Source organism: Ranitomeya variabilis, chromosome 1 (genome assembly GCF_051348905.1).
Source record: "Ranitomeya variabilis isolate aRanVar5 chromosome 1, aRanVar5.hap1, whole genome shotgun sequence".
Lineage (NCBI taxonomy): Eukaryota > Metazoa > Chordata > Amphibia > Anura > Dendrobatidae > Ranitomeya > Ranitomeya variabilis.
In genome coordinates this window covers 644,397,164-644,415,976 of record NC_135232.1, presented here as the reverse complement: position 1 = coordinate 644,415,976, position 18,813 = coordinate 644,397,164, and the positions used below count along the sequence as shown (strand labels likewise).

The window sequence follows — 18,813 nt, the reverse complement described above, 5'->3', positions numbered from 1 at the left end:
TAAGCCGAGCTTTTCAGCACATTTTTTTGTGCTGAAAACGCCCCCCTCGGCTTATGCATGAGTCATTGTCCATAAAGCCAGCAGGGGAGGGGGAGCCGCGGAGCAGTGGCAGAAGCCGGCGGCTGTGACATCATACTCACCCTCCTTGCACGGTCGCTGCACGTCCCTACATCTCTGTTGTACCAGCGTCGGCAGCTCTTCCTGTGCTCAGCGGTCACGTGGTACCGCTCATTAAGGTAATGAATATGCACGCGTCTCCTCTTCCATAGGCCTGGAGCGCATATTCATTACCTTAATAAGCGGTACCATGTGACCGCTCGGCTCAGGAAGAGGTGCCGCACCCGGACAACGAAGATGCAGGGACGTGCAGCGACCGCACGAGGACGCCGAGCCATGCCTACAAGGGGGGAGGACGCCGAGCCATGCCTACAAGGGGGAGGACGCCGAGCCATGCCTACAAGGGGGGAGGACGCCGAGCCATCCCTACAACTAGAAGACCGGGTAAGCCACACATAGCAGGACAGTGATGAGGGGACAAGGCATACCCGGCTTATTCTCGAGTCAATAAGCATACCCAGTTTTTCGTGGCAAAATTCGGTGCCTCGGCTTATACTCGAGTCGGCTTATACTCGAGTATATACGGTAGCTCAGAATGAAGGTTACTGTTTATTCCACTGTCTAGGCATACAGTGAGACGTATCATATACATCAAAACTTATGTAAGAAGAATTGTTATGTTGATGAGTTTACTAATGTGCTGCGTATGTTTTGTGCAGAGGTAGCGCACTCCAGAAAAGATTAAGAGACAGGGAAAAAGAAATTGAGATAGATGAACGTGACCGTAAACGAGAGAAAGAAGAGCTAGAAGAAATCAGACAGCGGCTGTTAGCAGAGGGACATCCAGACCCGGATGCTGAGCTTCAGCGGGTTTGTATTAAACACATCTTTTTTTTTTTTCTGAATTTTCTCCAAACCTGATAATAATAATAATATAATAACAATAACAATCTCTTTATATAGCCCCAATATATTCCTCAGTGCTTTACAGACATTATTAACACTGTCCCTGATGGGGCTCTCAATCTAAATTCCCTATCGGTATAACTTTGGAATTAATTTTGATATTAAATAAAAGAAATTTGTATTGGCGTAAATTAACCACTAACGTGAAGTACAATGTCGGATTTGAAAAATGGGTCTGTTAGGAAGGTGGGAATGGGCTCGCAGAAAGAGAGACAACATTACCAACAACAGATCAGAATGCCAATCAACTAATGGGATGCAGCAGACCCCATGATAATGGTGGGGGCAGCACAGGTGCATAATATTGATGAAACAGCTATTCAGGACCTACTAATTCATGAAAGGGGTGGTTTCCACACAAATGAGGCTTGTATAGGGTGCCAGTCACACAGATGGGTGTTATGCACAGTGTCTGGCTTACAGCCTATTGATGACACCCATACTATTAAATCTGGTGGGTTGTCCAGCACTATACAAGTGCTAGTGCATTTGTCTGCTGACCTGGTGTTAGTAAGGTTTTTTTTTTTGTCTTATGTAAGCCGAAGGTGGGATGGGGCTAAAATATTAACTTCCCTGCTAATTAATGATAGGTAGATGCTACAATTTGTGTTTTAGGACTTTAACCTAATTCTTTCTTCACATGTACCTGTAGCTTAATGATAAAATGCTGTTTCTGTTACTTTTAGCAAGGACTTTTGCTATAAGGGGTTAAATGACCTTGGAAATCTTACATATTCAGAGAACGCTTAGTAATTTCACTGTGTAATATCCATGTCTGTTTGCTAAATGCAGATGGAACAAGAAGCCGAAAGGCGAAGACAACCACCACAGATTAAACCACAACCAGAGTCTGAAGAGGAGGAAGAGGAGAAACCTATCAAAGAGGAGAAACATGAGGAACCTATTGAGGAGGAGGAAGAGCCTGAGCCAAAACCCTGCCTTAAGCCCACCATGCGGCCTATAAGTTCTGCCCCATCTGTCTCTTCTGGTAGTGGCCATGCCACCCCTAACTCCCCAGGGGATGAGTCTCCGTGTGGTATTATTATTCCCCATGAAAATTCCCCAGAGCAGCTACCACAAGAGGAATACCGACCAAAAATAGGTCTCAGCCTCAAATTAGGTGAGTGCGAGAACTTTCTTCTGTTTAAGACAGCTGAAAGTGAGTGTGCAGTCTTTGACATCAGCACTTTTTTTTTTCTTTTTTTTTAGTGTTGGGGAGGGGGGGATAGGTCCAACATTATATGAAGGAATTAAACGGTATACAGATTTGTATAGTTGAATCTACTTTATATTATAGAGTTCTAACTCCCCTCCATAGACAATATACAATGACATGCTTATTATTTACAGAGATAGAAAGAATTCTATCTATATATAATAGTTTTAATTGTATTTTATTTTAATATTTTTTTCTAGACTTTTTATTTAAACAGTAAAACCACCGTTTTAACTTTTGTTTCATAAATTAGAAGAACCCATGAAAGTAAGCTAGTTTGTAATATATCTTAAGGAAGTATCAATTGGAACAATCCTGCGGTGTAATCAATAAACAAATGAATAAATGAATCACAGGTATAAAACAGCATAAATGGCACTGTGAGTCACTAGTTAATATAAAGTTACAGGATTAGCTATACACTCATAGGTAGCCTGATATAGGGTGGCAGGGTGGATTACCTTTAGTCTACTTGATGCAGGCACGTTTACCATGTCCATTGGGGGATAATGGATGGATGACCCACTTAGTATATGCTTGCAGCAGCTCACTGGTATTTGTAGCAGCTCTAAGTTATATGTAGCAGCTCTCAGTTGAGATTCTTCAGGGTGCCGTCCTGGCCGGTGGCCAGCGCTTCCCCAGCCTCTTCTCTAGCGGTACGCAAGTGTGGTAAAGACCTGCGATGTTGAGCATAACCAGCAGAACCTTTGTGACGTGTGTGACCGACAGGAGTAGGATGCACAATTGGGACCAATTCCTTCCTACATGTTTCAGAAAAGCTTGGTTTCCTTCAACTGCGAGCTGCTACATACAACTTAGAGCTGTTACAAATACCGGTGAGCTGCTGCAAGCATATTCTAAGGGGTAGTCATCCATCGATTATCCCCCATTGGACATGGTAAAGGTGCTAGCTAGTGATGAGCGAATATACTCGTTACTCGAGATTTCCTGAGCATGCTCGGGTGTCCTCCGAGTATTTTTTAGTGCTCAGAGATTTAGTTTTCCTCACCTCAGCTGAATGATTTACATCTGTTAGCCTGCATAAGTACATGTGGGGATTACCACTAGTGCTTGCATCAAGTGGACTAAAGGTAATCCACCCTGCCATCCTATATCAGGCTACCTATGAGTGTATAGCTAATCCTGTAACTTTATATTAACTAGTGACTCACAGTGCCATTTATGCTGTTTTATAACTGTGATTAATTTATTCATTTGTTTGTTGATTACCCTGTAGGATTGTTTCAATAGATACTTCCTTAGGGTATTTTTACGCAATATCCAGCATCTATATTTAGTGATTTTCTTCTATTAAAACCTACCGTATTTTCTGGCGTACAAGACGACTGGGCGTATAAGACGACCCCCCAACTTTACCAGTTAAAATATAAAATCTTCTTAAAAGTCGGGGGTCTTCTTATACACCCTATGTCGTCTTATAGGGCCGGTGAATGTGCCTTTTGGGGGGGGGGGGGGGGGGAGAGTGGTCCTGATGACGACGAGGGGGCCCCACACTGCAGAAGAGGAGCCGCCGCCCCACAGCACAGCAGCAGCCGCCGCTCCCAGCACAGAGACCCCACGCTGCAGCGCTATGATGAGGTAATGGGGGATACTCACTTTCCTGTGAGACGCCCCCTCGTCGTCATCAGGACACTCCCCCCCCCCCCCCCCCCCCCCACCATATACACCCGGCGTACAAGGCGATACCCGGCGTATAAGACGACCCCCGACTTTTAAGAAGATTTTCAGGGGTTAAAAAGTCGTCTTATACGCCGGAAAATACGGTAGTTCATTCTTTATGGGAGGTATTTAAAGCACAAATATTATATGATTATTTTTGATTTATCTATTGACAACCTCGTGATGGTGTTCTATTTGCAGCTAATAACTTTTCCACTACATTAGCGCCTTTCAATATTCACTGTTAATTTGTAATATATCTTATGAGAGGCATCTGCTTCTTTGTCTTTCAGGATTGAACTTTCGCTCTCAATTCATGGGTAAAATGTGTATACGGTGCAGATAGATGACAGTTTGTGCTTGTAACATTCTATGGCCAGGGAAGGAGCTAGAGGTCGACAGACATTCTGCTTCAAGCTCTCCTGTAATTTACAGTATATTTAAAGGGAACATGTGATATAAAAAGAACTGTATTATCCTGCAGATAATGGGTTAGTCTGCAGGTTAATAGCGTTCTGATACTGAAAGCCCCACTACCTAGAGGACATTAACTTTATTTCCCCCGGCAGCCTCAGGCTTTCAGTCATAGTGATACAGCTGGCGTCATTTCAGTCACCGATCTACACATAGAGTGGTGGCTGTAACCTGGCCCTAGAAACTGACTAACAGCTGGTTCTAAATGAGAAGGTCCCTTTAAGGTTCTCCATAGAACTATCTGAGCACCAACTGTCATCTCCGATCTCATTGCGAAGCTCTTTTATCCGAGAACTGAAAGTTTGGAGACTGATCGATCAATCCAGGAGGAGATTGAAGCAAATATATCTGATAAGAAGATGTATTACAATGTTTCTTATTTTCTCCTTCGCCTCATTGGGGGACACAGACCGTGGGGGACACAGAGCGTGGTGTATGCTGCTGCCACTAGGAGGCGACACTAAGTGATACAAAGAAAGTTCACTCCTACTCTGCAGTATACACCCTCCTGCTGGCTCTCAGCTAACCTGTTCTTGCTTAGTGTCTGTAGGAGGCACTTAGATCTGTTTCAGACCCCAACGTTTTTATTTTATTTTTTACTTTTCTGTACATTTTTATTTTTTAAATTAACGGAGTGAAGGGGGCAACGGTTCCTTTCAAGGTTCCGATCTCCCCGAACCATCAACAGGCGAGCATGCCGAGTATACCTCCCCGTACCCTCTCCTGCGACGCAGGAAGCCATGCCTGAGCTCACTTCAGGGGCGACGGTTCCTTCACGCTCCCGATCTCCCCACACCAGCAACAGGCGACCACATAGTGTCGCCTCCATGTATCCTCTCCTGGAGCCAGGCCTAATGCCGGACAACTGGCCCTGTCCACCCGGGGGCTAAACTCTGTGGATGTACAGAGGCCCCTCTCTATGGTGTCCGAGCAGCCCCCACTGTCCCACCAATGTGAAAGCGGATGGCACAAGGAGGCGGACGGTTCCTCTCCACCTCCCTAACAAGGGGATTGTGGATTGAGGTTTATCCCTGCACCGTCCACGCTGCACAGAACAGCGCTGAAACCCACATCCGCGGCGGCTCCATGCCGGGACGCGCACCGATGGTGAGTGGATCCATCTTCAGAGGGATATCCACATGCTGACAGGCAGCCTCAGCCACTTTCCTGTGGCCCACCTCGCTGAGGTAACGCGCTGGCCGGCTGCAAAAATTTAGCCCCCGGCTTCAGCCAATGTGTAGGCCGCATCCTGGAAGTCTCGCCTCGAACGCCCCGCTGGTGTCGCCCGCCGGCTACAGAACTTTAGGCCCCGGCTTGGGCCTATTCAACATCGTATCCCTGGCTCCGCCCCCCCGAATTGGCGCTTCTCGCTCTGTGAGATTTTATCAAATCTTGGTCCACCCGGCCGGCTCACACTGGGGCGACGGTTTTTAAGCATTTAAGGGGCACATCGACTCTACATTCGTACCCGTGTAAGGAAGTACCTGACCAGTCCCTTTAAAGGCACACAACCAGTATTCCCTGGTCTTAAAGGCACATGACCAGTATTCCCTAGTCTTAAAGGCACATGACCAGTATTCCCTGGTCTTAAAGGCACACGACCAGTATTCCCTGGTCTTAAAGGCACACGACCAGTATTCCCTGGTCTTAAAGGCACACGACCAGTATTCCCTGGTCTTAAAGGCACACGACCAGTATTCCCTGGTCTTAAAGGCACACGACCAGTATTCCCTGGTCTTAAAGGCACACGACCAGTATTCCCTGGTCTTAAAGGCACACGACCAGTATTCCTTGGTCTTAAAGGCACACGACCAGTATTCCCTGGTCTTAAAGGCACACGACCAGTATTCCCTGGTCTTAAAGGCACATGACCAGTATTCCCTGGTCTTAAAGGCACACGACCAGTATTCCCTGGTCTTAAAGGCACACGACCAGTATTCCTTGGTCTTAAAGGCGTATGACAAGTATTCCTTGGTCTTAAAGGCGCATGTCCAGTATTCTTTGGTCTTAAAGGCACATGTCCAGTATTCTCTGTTCTTAAAGGCGCATGACCAGTATTCCCTGGTCTTAAAGGCGCATGACCAGTATTCACTGGTCTTAAGGGCGCATGATCAATCCGAGGAGCCCTCCGCCGCCAACCCCAGCTTATCCTCTAGTTCCCCTCAGTGGACTTCGTCACTGACCGCAATCCATGGTTCTCTGACCAAGAGATTGAATCCATCTGTGTACCCTCTGTGGCTCGGCGTGCTCGCAGGACCGATATACATGGTCCCTATCCTACATGGGAGCCGTCGGCTAGCAGGGGCCGCAAGTATTCTAGAAATGTACAGGCGTCTAGAAACATACAGGCATCTAGAAAACGGAAGTTTTCGTTTCCTGCTCCCTCACCAATGATTTGATGACAACAAGGCTCTGAATATGGATTGGATATTGCCTGAACTTGCCAGAGCTTCAGAGAAGAGTAACCAATCTCGGTACATTGACGAAGACTCTGGTTCTGCTCTAGACTACGCAGTGTCCCTCATAAGGAGACTAAACTCCCTCGTAGAGCATTTGCCATTCAGTTCGGATAAGCGATTCATTGGACAGAAGCCTCTACGTGGGATGCCATGCCTGGCCTGATTTTTAAGGGCGACTGGTCCTTTAAAGGGCACCGATCTCCCCACAAAATCAACAGACTAGAACATGGAGTGTCGCCTCCATGTTTCCTCTTCTGCATCCAGGCCTAACGCCAGACAACCTGTCCTGTCCACCCGGAGACCTGAACTATGTGGATGTAGAGGCACCCTTTTTTGGCGTACGAGCACCCCCCTCTGCATCACCACCATTTAGCGGATGATGCAAGAAGGCGGACAATTCCTCTCCACTTCACTATTAAAAGGTTGATGGATCGAGGGTTCCTAATTTTTATCTCTGTACCGTCAAAAGAGAGCGGCGATGGCAAGAGACTATGACCTGCTGGATGCAGCCGCACATTCCGCCACAGGGCATATTAACCGGGTAGAATCTCCTGTGGTATACCTACCAGTATCCCTACCTGATGGGTCATCAATTAAAAATACCATGGACTGTCAGATAGCAAATCTGGTTCGTCCCCTCTTGCGGCTTCGGGTTCAGCTCTTTATCCTCCCTAGCCGCCGCATGGATTGCTAGAGCAATGGTCTCCTGGCTGGAGACCTTAACTACCTTGATTCACACCAGTAATAACTGGCCAATTAAATCTTTTGAGCGGGAGACTGACAAAGGATTGTATAAGGATTGTCCAGCACAGTCTAGATCTAAGGGATCTTGGTTCCAAAAAGGGGAACGAAATGTAAGACCGACCCTGGACCTCAAACTTCTAACAACCTTTGACATGGTCCTCCTTCTTCGGATGGAGTTCCTCCGCTCAGTCATTACTTCAACAGAACAAGGTGCAGTTTCCGGCATCCATCGACACTCGGGATGCTTACCCTCTTCAAAAATCCCTTTGCCTTTCCATTCGTGAACAGCATTTTCAAGTCACGACCTTGTCCTTCGGCCTTGCTTCCGCACCCAGAGTGTTCGCACAGGTCATGGCGGATATCCTGTTTTCTCTTGCACTCTAGAGGCGTGCTCGTCCTGCCCTGTTTGGTCGACTGTCTAGCCGCCCTTCCAGGACTTCGCTGACTCGTCTATATCACTTGCTATACCCTCACCTGGGCTGGCAGCTACACTTAGACAAGTTCTCCTCATTTCCAGCCCAGCAGATATCCTTTTTGAGGAATGATCCTGCACACTTCTAGAAGGATGGTAATTCTCCCTCGAGACAAGGTCATGGCCCTTCAATAGGGAGCTCGCGCAAGGAGAGTTCTGAGGGCTTGATTACTCTCCCCCTCATTTCATTCGATTTGCTAGGAGAGTTCTGAGGAAAAATGGTGACGACAATGGAAGCGGTTTCCTTCGCTCCGCTAGTTTTCAGCAAGTCAAACAGACTTTCAGGCGATAGTCTCTGAGCTCCTTCTTCATCCAGGGCCTTTCTCCCGGGTCAATGGTCCTTCGTAACTACCAATGCCAGTCTTCTCCCTATCATTGCTCTGGAGATCCGAACGGTAGTCCTACAGCAGGTCCACTGCCTTCTGGTGGGTCACCCTATCCAAATTCAATTGGATAATGCCACGGTGGTGCCATACTTCAATCATCTAGCAGGTACCCATGGTCAGGTGCCTCACATTCTCTGATGGGCCGAGAGCTATCATTCAGTGATCTCGGCAGTATATATCCCCGGAGTAGAACTCTGGGTGGCAAACAAATTCAGCCGTCAGGGTTCCGCCTCAAGTCAGTGGGAGCTTCTCCCCAAGATCTTCCATCTGCCTTCACTGGAGCTCTCCAGTTGTAGGTCGGATGACGTCCAGACTGAATGCCAATGTACTCGTGTTCGTGGTTCGGCCTCGAGATCCAAGAGCCATCGCATTCCATGCTCTGGTTCTGCCGTGGTACCAGTTTCCATTCCTCCCCTTCCACTACTTCCGAAAGCCTTTCGGAAGCAGAAAGGGGCCCCAGTGATCCCCCGAGATCCGCACTGACCACGTCAGTTTTTGTTTGCGTAGCTAGTATCTTCCCGCCTTATCGCAGCAAAACTGCAAGTAGGGACTTTCTCACTGGAAGTTTTCACACGTAGTTCTTCCCTATCGCATACCTTTAGATCATTGGGACCTTAATGATCCTAGGAGCCTTACAGTAGACTCCTTTTCATCCGGGCACACTTTACTATCAGGGAAAGTCGCCCTTTTTTCTCTGCGATATCCTGACTCTGACAAGTCTTTGGAGCTAGCTGCTCTGCTCTTTCAGGCTTTTTTCCCTTATTACCTTCAAGGCAAGGTTGTCCTCAGGCCATCCCCATCCCTTGTTACCAAGGTGGTAATGTATTACCACTGTTATGAGGGCATAGATCTTCCCTCATCTCTTTCGGCACCAGTCCACAAAATGGAATGAGTTCCCCATATTCTGGACAAAGTGAGTGCTCTGAGTAGGTACGTCTCGAGGACGGCGTCCTTCCGACTGTTGGACGCTTTATTTGGGCTTCCTGACGGTAGAGGAAGGCTTCCTGATGTTTTCAGGAAGGGTTTAGCCGTCTCATCGGCCATGATAACATGGTGAATCCGTTTCACCATCCAGGAGTCCTTCCATGCTAGATGTCAGCCTATCTCCCTGTCTATCAAGGGTTCTAGGCACCAGGCGCCGGCAAGGCACGCCTGCAAGCTTGCGGATTCGTCCAGTCCGCATGCATTGTTGAAGCACTATAATTCCCACACTTCCACAGATGTGAGTCTGGGCAGGCGGACTCTGCAGGCCTCGGTGGCATACTTGTAAGTAGCGGTTACACAGGGTCTGATCTGATGTTGTCCCCACCCATGGACTGCTTTGGGACGTCCCACTGTCTGTGTCCCCCAATGAGGCGAAGGAGAAATAGGGATTTTTGTGTACTCACCGTAAAATCCTTTTCTCCGAGCCATTCATTGGGGAACACAGCTCCCACCCTGTTATTAGCTTATGCTTGTTTTTATAATCTGACATGCTATACTCTCATATATAATATGACATGCTATACGCTCATATGTTATTGATCTCCTACTGCTTTTGCACCGAACTGGTTAGCTGAGAGCCAGCAGGAGGGTGTATACTGCAGGGGATTAGCTAACTTTCTTTGTATCACTTAGTGGCAGCAGCATACACCCACGGTCTGTGTCCCCCAATGAATGGCTAGGAGAAAAGGATTTTACGGTGAGTACACAAAAATCCCTATTTCACGTGAATTATTGATGTACAAAATTAAAACGGTTACACTTAAAGCTAGTTTTTTTTTTTTTTTTATCAAACAAGTTGTGCTTTGTCTCTACAAATGTAGAGAATAACAGCAATAATCGCTTTGGCTATTTTTCTTCTGCGATACTTGCATTCTATAATCTTTTACTATCCTGCTTTCACATATAGGCGCTTCCAGTAGTCCCAGCCAAACAAGTGCTACTAAAAGGAAGAAACTACCAGTAGATAGTGTTTTCAACAAATTTGAGGACGAAGATAGCGATGAGGTACCTCGAAAAAGGAAACTGGTGCCGTTGGATTATGGCGATGACGACAAATCCGCTGCCAAAAATAATGTAAACACTGAAGAGAAACGCAAACATATCAAGAGTCTCATAGAGAAAATTCCCACTGCTAAACCAGAGCTGTTTGCTTATCCTCTGGACTGGTCCATTGTAGACACTGTGAGTGCCTTTTTATTGACCGTTATATGAAGTTTGTGCCCTACAAAACTCTGCACACAATTTATGTGGTTAGAAGCCTTCAGTCTCTACTGTGAACTGGACTCCTACATGTCCGGTCATACGTATGACATCACCGTTACGTGACGGCCATTTCGACAGACTGATACTGTGCAACTCATTAAGCCTTATCCTGAGTAGGGGTCCTTCTATACAATAGATTAGTGAAACGTCCCTTTTAGCAATGCTTGATATTACTTCAACATATTTAAATATCTGATCTTTACTTAGAATGTTGGAGATTAGAAATACCCTTTATCTCAATATGTAGCAGGTGTAATATTAGCAAATGCCGCTGATTAGAAATGTAGTATAGTTCTTCTGATTCTCTATCACTATCATGCCCTGCACATAGGATATCTTAGGTATCCATAGTTATAAACACTAGCATCTCACTAATTTACTCTGACCTGTTCGTAACCATGGATTCCTGCAATTCCCTGCACATGGGGTAAGTGACATGACAAATCAGAAGAACTAAACATTTCTAATTGGAGGTATTTGCTAATATTATTACACCTACTACATATTGGGATAGGATCTTGGTGATAGGAATACCCCTTAAATAATGATTGTGACACGCCTCTGCAAGGCAAGTCACCAGCAGTAATATAGCAATAGGACAAACCTGAGCCCTAACAGATCCGGTCGCTTTAAAAAGAATCTGTCAGCATGATTTGGCTGTATAAACTAAAGGCACGGCCATAATGGTTCTGAGATGCTGATTAATCTGATGCCTGATGTGAAGGGACCCGCTCTGTGGCTGATGAATACGCACCTTGTGAAGTTTTCATAAAATGACGTTTTGTGTGCTTTGGGGCAGGACATGGAGGCAGGATCTTCTTCTGGGTCTCCGCCCCCCATCAGCCTTTTCTGCTTCTTGTACAGTTCTCTAATTATTCAGTGACCTGCTTCGTTTTTAAATCTCTGCAGTGCCATCACTGTGTGGGCGGCACGTGTGCAGTGTGAGTCTGTGTCCTGTGTGCAAGGCTTCAATAAAATTGGCGCCGGAGGTGGCGTATGCGCAGATTGAGGTTTCAGCTCAGTAAATCTTTCAAAAAGCGGAATTCTCAATCTGCGCATCTGGCACCATTTTATTGAAATCAGGCACACAGGACGCAAACTCTCACTGGAAATGCGCCACCCTCTGATGGCGGCACAGAATTTTAAAAAGAAGGCAGGTCACTGAACAATCAGTGACCTGTACAAGAAGCAGAGGCAGCTGATGGGGGGCGGATAACCAAAAGACGACCCTGCCCCCACGTACCACCCTGAAGCAGACAAGACTGTCATTTTATGAAAACTTCACAAGGGTCGTATTCATCAGCCACTGAGCGGGTCCCTTCACATCAGGTATTAGATTAATCGCCAGCACAGCGCCATTATGGCCATGCCTTTAGTTTATTGGCCTAAATCCTGCTGACAGGTTAAATGACTTGATGAATCTGCCAGTGGCATATTATAAGGCAGGAGGAACAGAACCTATTGATGTATAGTTTTATGGGGTAAGATTCTGTGTAGTTTACTGATCTCATCTTATTCCGGGCTTAACAACAAGGTCATTTTGACCATAAATACATAAAATTGTTAGGTCCACCCACTGGACTCCTGAGCTTGAAGGAGCAGAGAATTGGATCAAAAAATAATAAATTAAAAGTTTATATTGAATCCTCTTTAGTTCATTAAAACCATGTATGTTCGATTACTCCTCCACTTGTTGATAATTGTATAGGTTGAAGCGTAGCCAATAGCACTTTTTTTTGTTTTTGTCTTTCAAAAAAATGATTTAACCCGTTTTAATGTGGATTAAAACTGGGCTCTTCATTCATAAACTGTACATATGCTTAACATATGTAAGTGCTTCTTACTAAATTAGAATTTCATCAAAAATTTAATTTCAGTTCTTCAATACAAAAAGTGAATCTCATATATTCTATTGAGTCATTACAGACAGTGATCTATTTCAAGTGTTTATTTGTTAATGTTGATGATTATGGCTTACAGCCAACGAGAACCCAAAATTCATTGTCTCAGTAATGTAGAATAATTAACATAAAACACCTGTGAAGGCTTCCTAAGCATTTAAAAAGGTCCCTTAGGGTACCGTCACACAGTGCCATTTTCATCGCTACGACGGCACGATCCGTGACGTCTCAGCGTCGTATGATTATCGCTCCAGCGTCGTAGACTGTGGTCACACTTTGCAATCACGGCGCTGGAGCGATGCCGAAGTCCCCGGGTAACCAGGGTAAACATCGGGTTACTAAGCGCAGGGCCGCGCTTAGTAACCCGATGTTTACCCTGGTTACCAGCGTAAACGTAAAAAAAAAAAACAGTACATACTTACATTCCGGTGTCTGTCCCCCGGCGTTCTGCTTCTCTGCACTGTGTAAGCACCATAGCCGGAAAGCAGAGCGGTGACGTCACCGCTGTGCTCGCTTTCCGGCCGGCAGGCGCTCACAGTGCAGAGAAGCTGAGACGCCGGAGGACAGACACCAGAATGTGAGTATGTACTGTTTGTTTTTTTTACGTTTACGCTGGTAACCAGGGTAAACATCGGGTTACTAAGCACGGCCCTGCGCTTAGTTACCTGATGTTTACCCTGGTTACAAGCGAACACATCGCTGGATCGGTGTCACACACAACGATCCAGCGATGTCAGCGGGTGATCAAGCGACGAAAGAAAGTTCCAAACGATCTGCTACGACGTACGATTCTCAGCAGGGTCCCTGATCGCTGCTGCATGTCAGACACTGCGATATCGTAACGATATCGCTAGAACGTCACGAATCGTACCGTCGTAGCGATGAAAATGGCACTGTGTGACGGTACCCTTAGTCTGTTTCAGTAGGCTCCACAATTATGGCGAAGACTGGCTGACTTGACAGATGTCCAGAAGGCATTCTTTGACACACTCCACAAGGAGGGTAAGCCACAAAAGGTCATTGCTAAAGAAGCTGGCTGTTCAGAGTGCTGCATCCAAGCATATTAATGGAAAGTTAAGGGGAAGGAAAAAGTTTGGTTAAAAAAGGTGATCAAGCAACCGGGATAACCACAGATTAGAAAGGATGATTTTAGAAAAGGCCATTAAAAAATTTGGGGGAGATTCACAAGGAGTGGACTGCTGCTGGAGTCATTGCTTGAAGAGCCACCACACACAGACGTATACAGGACATGGGCTGCAAGTGTCGCATTCATTGTGTAAAGCCACTCATGACCAATAGACAACGCCAGAAGTGTCTTACCTGGGCCAAGGAGAAAAAGAACGGGACTGTTGCTCAGTGGTCCAAGGTGTTGTTTTCAGATGAAAGTAAATTTTGCATTTCATTTGGAAATCAAGGTCCCAGAGTCTGGAGGAAGAGTGGAGAGGCACAATCCAAGCTGCTTGAGGTCTAGTGTGAAGTTTCCACAATCAATGATGGTTTGGGGAGCCATGTGATCTGCTGGTGTAGGTCCACTGTGTTTTATCAAAACCAAAGTTAGCGCAGCAGTCTACCAGGAAATTTTAGAGCACTTCATGCTTCCCTCTGCCGACAAGCTTTTTGGAGATGGAACGTTCATACTTCAGCAGCACTTGGCACCTGTCCACACTGCCAAAAGTACCAATACCTGGTTTACAAACAACAGTATCACTGTGCTTGATTGGCCAGGAAACTTGCCTGATCCAACAATGCAGACGAGCTGGAGGCTGCTATCAAAGCAACCTGGGCTTCCATAACACCTCAGCAGTGCCACAGGCTGATCGCTTTCATGCCACACCGCAGTGATGCAATAATTGATGCCAAAGGAGCCCCTTCCAAGTATTGTGTGTATTTGCTAAACATATGTTTCAGTAGGCCAACATTTTGGATTTCTAATTTACTGAGATAATGACTTTTTGGATTTCATTGGCTGTAAGCCATAATCATTAACAGAAATAAACACTTGAAATAGATCACTCTGTAATGACTCTAAATATAGTTTCACTTTTTGTATTGAAGAACTGAAATTAACTTTTTGATATTTTAGTTTAGTGAGAAGCACCTGTACTTGAACCTATTGCATCCCAAGAGTGTTGGCAAGTAGTGATGAGCAAATGTGCTCGAACAAGGTGTTACTCGAGCGAGCTTCAGTGCTAACAGTGTCTGTAGCATGCTCAAAATATATGTTCATGTCCCTGCTGCTGTTCGATAGCCGCAACACATTGCAGGGATTGTCTGTTAGGTAATCCCTGCATGCGTTGCGGATTCCAAACAGCGGCGAGACATGCAGCCGCTGGGACTCAAAACATATTTTCCGAGCACGGTGAAGTCACTCGGTTAGCACACAAGCATATCCTGATAACACCTTATCAGTGCACGTTCGCTCACAAGTATTTTCAGTCCTGGTTATACAGATGACTTTTAATAATTTGTGATACAATTTCTCTTAATTTGTGACCTGTTTAGACATTAATGGAGCGAAGAATTAGGCCCTGGATTAATAAGAAGATCATTGAATATATTGGCGAAGAAGAAGCTACCCTAGTAGATTTTGTGTGTTCCAAAGTAAGTAAAACTAAGCAATTGCTCCTTCTCTTCTACAAGTGCCTTGGATATTTTTCTTTTCTCTATCGCCTTTCATTGGGGGACACAGCTCATGGTTCCTGTGTCCCCCAATGGAGGCTCCGAGAAAGATTTTACGGTAAGCAACCTAAAATCCTGTTTTTAATAATTTGTAGAGTCCGCTTGTTTTTGGAACCTAGAGTTGTACTCTCCACAGCTGTCTTTTTGACAGTTTTGTTACTGCATGATAACTTGTGAAGGAACGCTGCTTATCTCCGCTGCATAAGTTTTCTATTATTGCCAAGTCTTAGTACTGAGATTCCCAAGTAAATTACTGTGGTTATTCGATAATACTGTACAATGGTTTAATATCAAAATGTTAATGTTGGCCCTTAGTTGTTTTTTTTTTTTTTTCTTGAATTTGATTTTAAATTGTTCCTAAGGTGCAACTAAGTCTCTGATGATTGACTGGCCTTTCATATACGTCCTGTTCTGTAATAAGAAATGATTGGGTAGAACCTTTACTGAAGTTCAACCTTTCAGAGTCATTACAAAAGTTTTCCTCCACTGTGCTATTGATAAATCATTATTTTCAGATCAGTAGGGGTTCTGACACCCCGACACCCCCACTAATCAGCTGTTTTTGCAGCTCCAGCAGGCGCTGGATATAAAGAACGCCAACTCTTCATCACATGATCTACTATCCACTTCCGGATCGTGCAGATTGGCTTTTATTATCAGATGACACCCCGCTAATTAATATTGCTGACCTATCTGTATATCAGGGTTGTTAATGTTTAATGTGCATAACTATAGTTTTATGATAACCGTGCAGTTTAAACAGGCTGCCGATTGCCTGATAAATCAGCCACATGCTTATTTGTGTGGTGACATGATCTTTAGGTTCGCCCAAAAGAGTCAGTCCCGGCTGCACATGTCCCTATATAAACCGGATTCGGCCTGTGCGCACCAAGCGGCCTGTTACAGACCACCCAGTTTGCATCTGATGCTTGTTCCGCCTGTATAAATGGACTGTTAAGCGAACACTGATTGATGAATATTTGCCGATCAGCGGGCGTTTAGTTACAAAATCTGTAATTGTGAAAGCACCCTTAGTTTCAACCCCAAAGGTTCTTATGAAATGTTTATTGGGGAAGTCGGGTAACTAATATTACATTATGGATATTTGACTGCTGTGTTTTTTTTTTTCACTTGATAGGTAATGGCTCACAGTTCACCTCAAAGCATTCTAGACGATGTTGCCATGGTAAGTATTTTTTTTCCCTGTATGATTGCACATGTTTAAGTTCATAATTGTTTAGAAATCTGTTAATGGCAATTATTTATTCCTTATTTGCAGATTTTTTTTTCTATTTTTTGTGTAACCGTTTTTGTTTGTTTTTTTTTCTCTTCCTGTCCCACAGGTGCTAGATGAAGAAGCAGAAGTATTCATAGTAAAAATGTGGAGGCTACTAATATACGAAACGGAAGCAAAGAAAATTGGTCTTGTGAAATAAAGCACATTGGCGCATAATTTTAAAAAATTCATATTCTGAAATGACATCTTTGTCGTAATTTGAACATTGAGGAGCAAGTATATTGCAGTCCCAGATTTCTGCAGAGATGCTCAGAGCTCCACAGTTTTCAGACTCCTGTAAGATTGGGCCTTTCGTGTAGACAATGTGATTTTTATTCCTGCCTCTCCCCCCCCCATTTAATAGTAACCTCTCAGCTATTGGACTCTTAAAGATCGTCATCACAGTATTTAGGCTTACAAGTAAACCAGCGTGACAACTGGTACGGTTAAAAAAAAAAAAAAAAAAAAACTACAGCTGCTGTAAAGTAGCATCTCCTGGCATTTTTTCAAGTCCATGTTCATATTAAAACTTCCAATTTTCCAAACTGTTTGCACTTATGCTCCATGCCTCTTGTACATATGAAGAACAGACTTCTGATTCACTTGTGATTTTTAGCATTTGAAGACTGGTCTGCTTTCCTGATTTTACACAACCCCTACTTTATTCTGATATGTGGTAATCTTACATGTTGTCTCTACCGAATCAAACATGAAGAGGTGTAAAGACTCTTGTTCTCTATGGGACTGGATCCACGCGATGTAATATGCCGATGTTGAGGCTGTCTCTCCCTCTGGTGTTTCTATAGTATACAGTTTTCTTGCAGTTGTGATACATATCGCTATATGCCTAAGGTCAAAATAAGGCAACATTTTGTCACTTTAAGACATAACCTTTGTTCACACAGTACTGTTTTGCAGATTTTTGTTTTGGATTTGGCTTATAAGGAAAAAGAAACCTCAAAACTGAGCGAGTGCATCGGAGCTGCTTTTTTTTTTTTCATCTGATAAACCACCTGTTTCATTTGTTGTAATACCTTGGAAAAGGGCTGCAACCTGTTGTCTTATATAGACACTTTTTTTCTCTTGGCATTTTTACTCCCTTTTTAATATCCATCATTTAATGAGCAACCGAAAAAAGCTGAATATCAAGACCATTTTATTTTTTCACAGATATGTGTATGTTTGTTAAATCATTAGTCACAGATTTCCATTGGATGTATTTGGCAATAACTCTGGAACATAAATAAGATTTTTATTTTATCCTGATTGACCCCCTGAAAAGGAAAATAAGTGTTTGGGATGGAGGGGGGCGCTTCTCAATGCTGCCGTGTGACTCGTACACGGATCGGTATCTATTAAGTAACCTGCTGTAAAATCTAGTGCTCTTCTCTTTTGGTACAGTACTTTTGGGGAAATGCCCCTCATGCAGTCAGTTATCGGCTTGCGTCCATCAGCATGTGCTCAGGATAAACATTGTAATCCCCATTCAGAGATGAGTTGCTAGATCTCTCTATATAGTCGTATTGTACAGCTGACCAATATTTATTTTCTATTGGGACGGATTAACCATTGAACCTAAAACTGCTGTTTTTTTTATTGTAAAACTGCTGCGATATCAGTTATTGTATTTAAAAAAAAACAAACAAAAAACATTGGTTTGTCTAATGTGGAAGCTGTGATCCGATTGCCAGACAACTTGCATTTGGAAATTGTCAAGCCATTAAAGGCTTATTCTGTATATAATTCAACATTAAAATGTATATATTTGATATGTGCGCTTAGTCTTTATAAGTTTCCTGACATCTGTGTTACTAAATGCTTATGTTGTCCATGATCTAGCAATGTTAAAACATTTTTTCTTAAAACTTTGTATTTTGCCGTTCCTCTGTTGCTCTTCAAAATGTAGGTGTTTAAAAAAAAAAGTAAGATTTTGGGTACTCACCGTAAAATCTTTCTCGGAGCCTTCATTGGGAAGGACACGGGAAACCATGGGTGTATGCTGCTGCCACTAGGAGGTTGACACTATGCAAAAAAAAGGGTTGGCTCCTCCCCAGCAGTATATACCCCCTAACTGGCAGAAATCTAATCAGTTGGTGAGAAAGCTGTAGGAGAAGTAGAGAGCATAACAACACGACTGTAACAGATAAGAGAATCCTGTAAGACATCGAGTACCAAATTAAGATCCCAAGGGATCCACTGGGGGCTGGTAGGGGGGAGCGGAGTGAGCAGCTCCCTGAATGAGTGTTTTGAGCTATT

General features: G+C 44.4%; 1 protein-coding gene across 5 annotated transcripts in view; it reads left to right on the top strand.

The window, feature by feature from the left end:
• Positions 1–18,422, top strand: part of RBM25 (RNA binding motif protein 25) — a 110,211-nt gene extending 91,789 nt beyond the window's left edge. For all 5 annotated transcript variants that reach the window (XM_077261815.1, XM_077261824.1, XM_077261833.1 and 2 more), the window contains 6 exons: positions 777–927; positions 1,816–2,143; positions 10,346–10,620; positions 15,105–15,203; positions 16,420–16,467; positions 16,625–18,422. In XM_077261815.1, the coding sequence (XP_077117930.1) occupies positions 777–927; positions 1,816–2,143; positions 10,346–10,620; positions 15,105–15,203; positions 16,420–16,467; positions 16,625–16,717 (994 nt within the window). In that variant the 3' untranslated portion in view covers positions 16,718–18,422. The remainder of the gene's footprint in view (positions 1–776; positions 928–1,815; positions 2,144–10,345; positions 10,621–15,104; positions 15,204–16,419; positions 16,468–16,624) is intronic.
• The last annotated feature ends 391 nt before the right edge of the window (positions 18,423–18,813 follow it).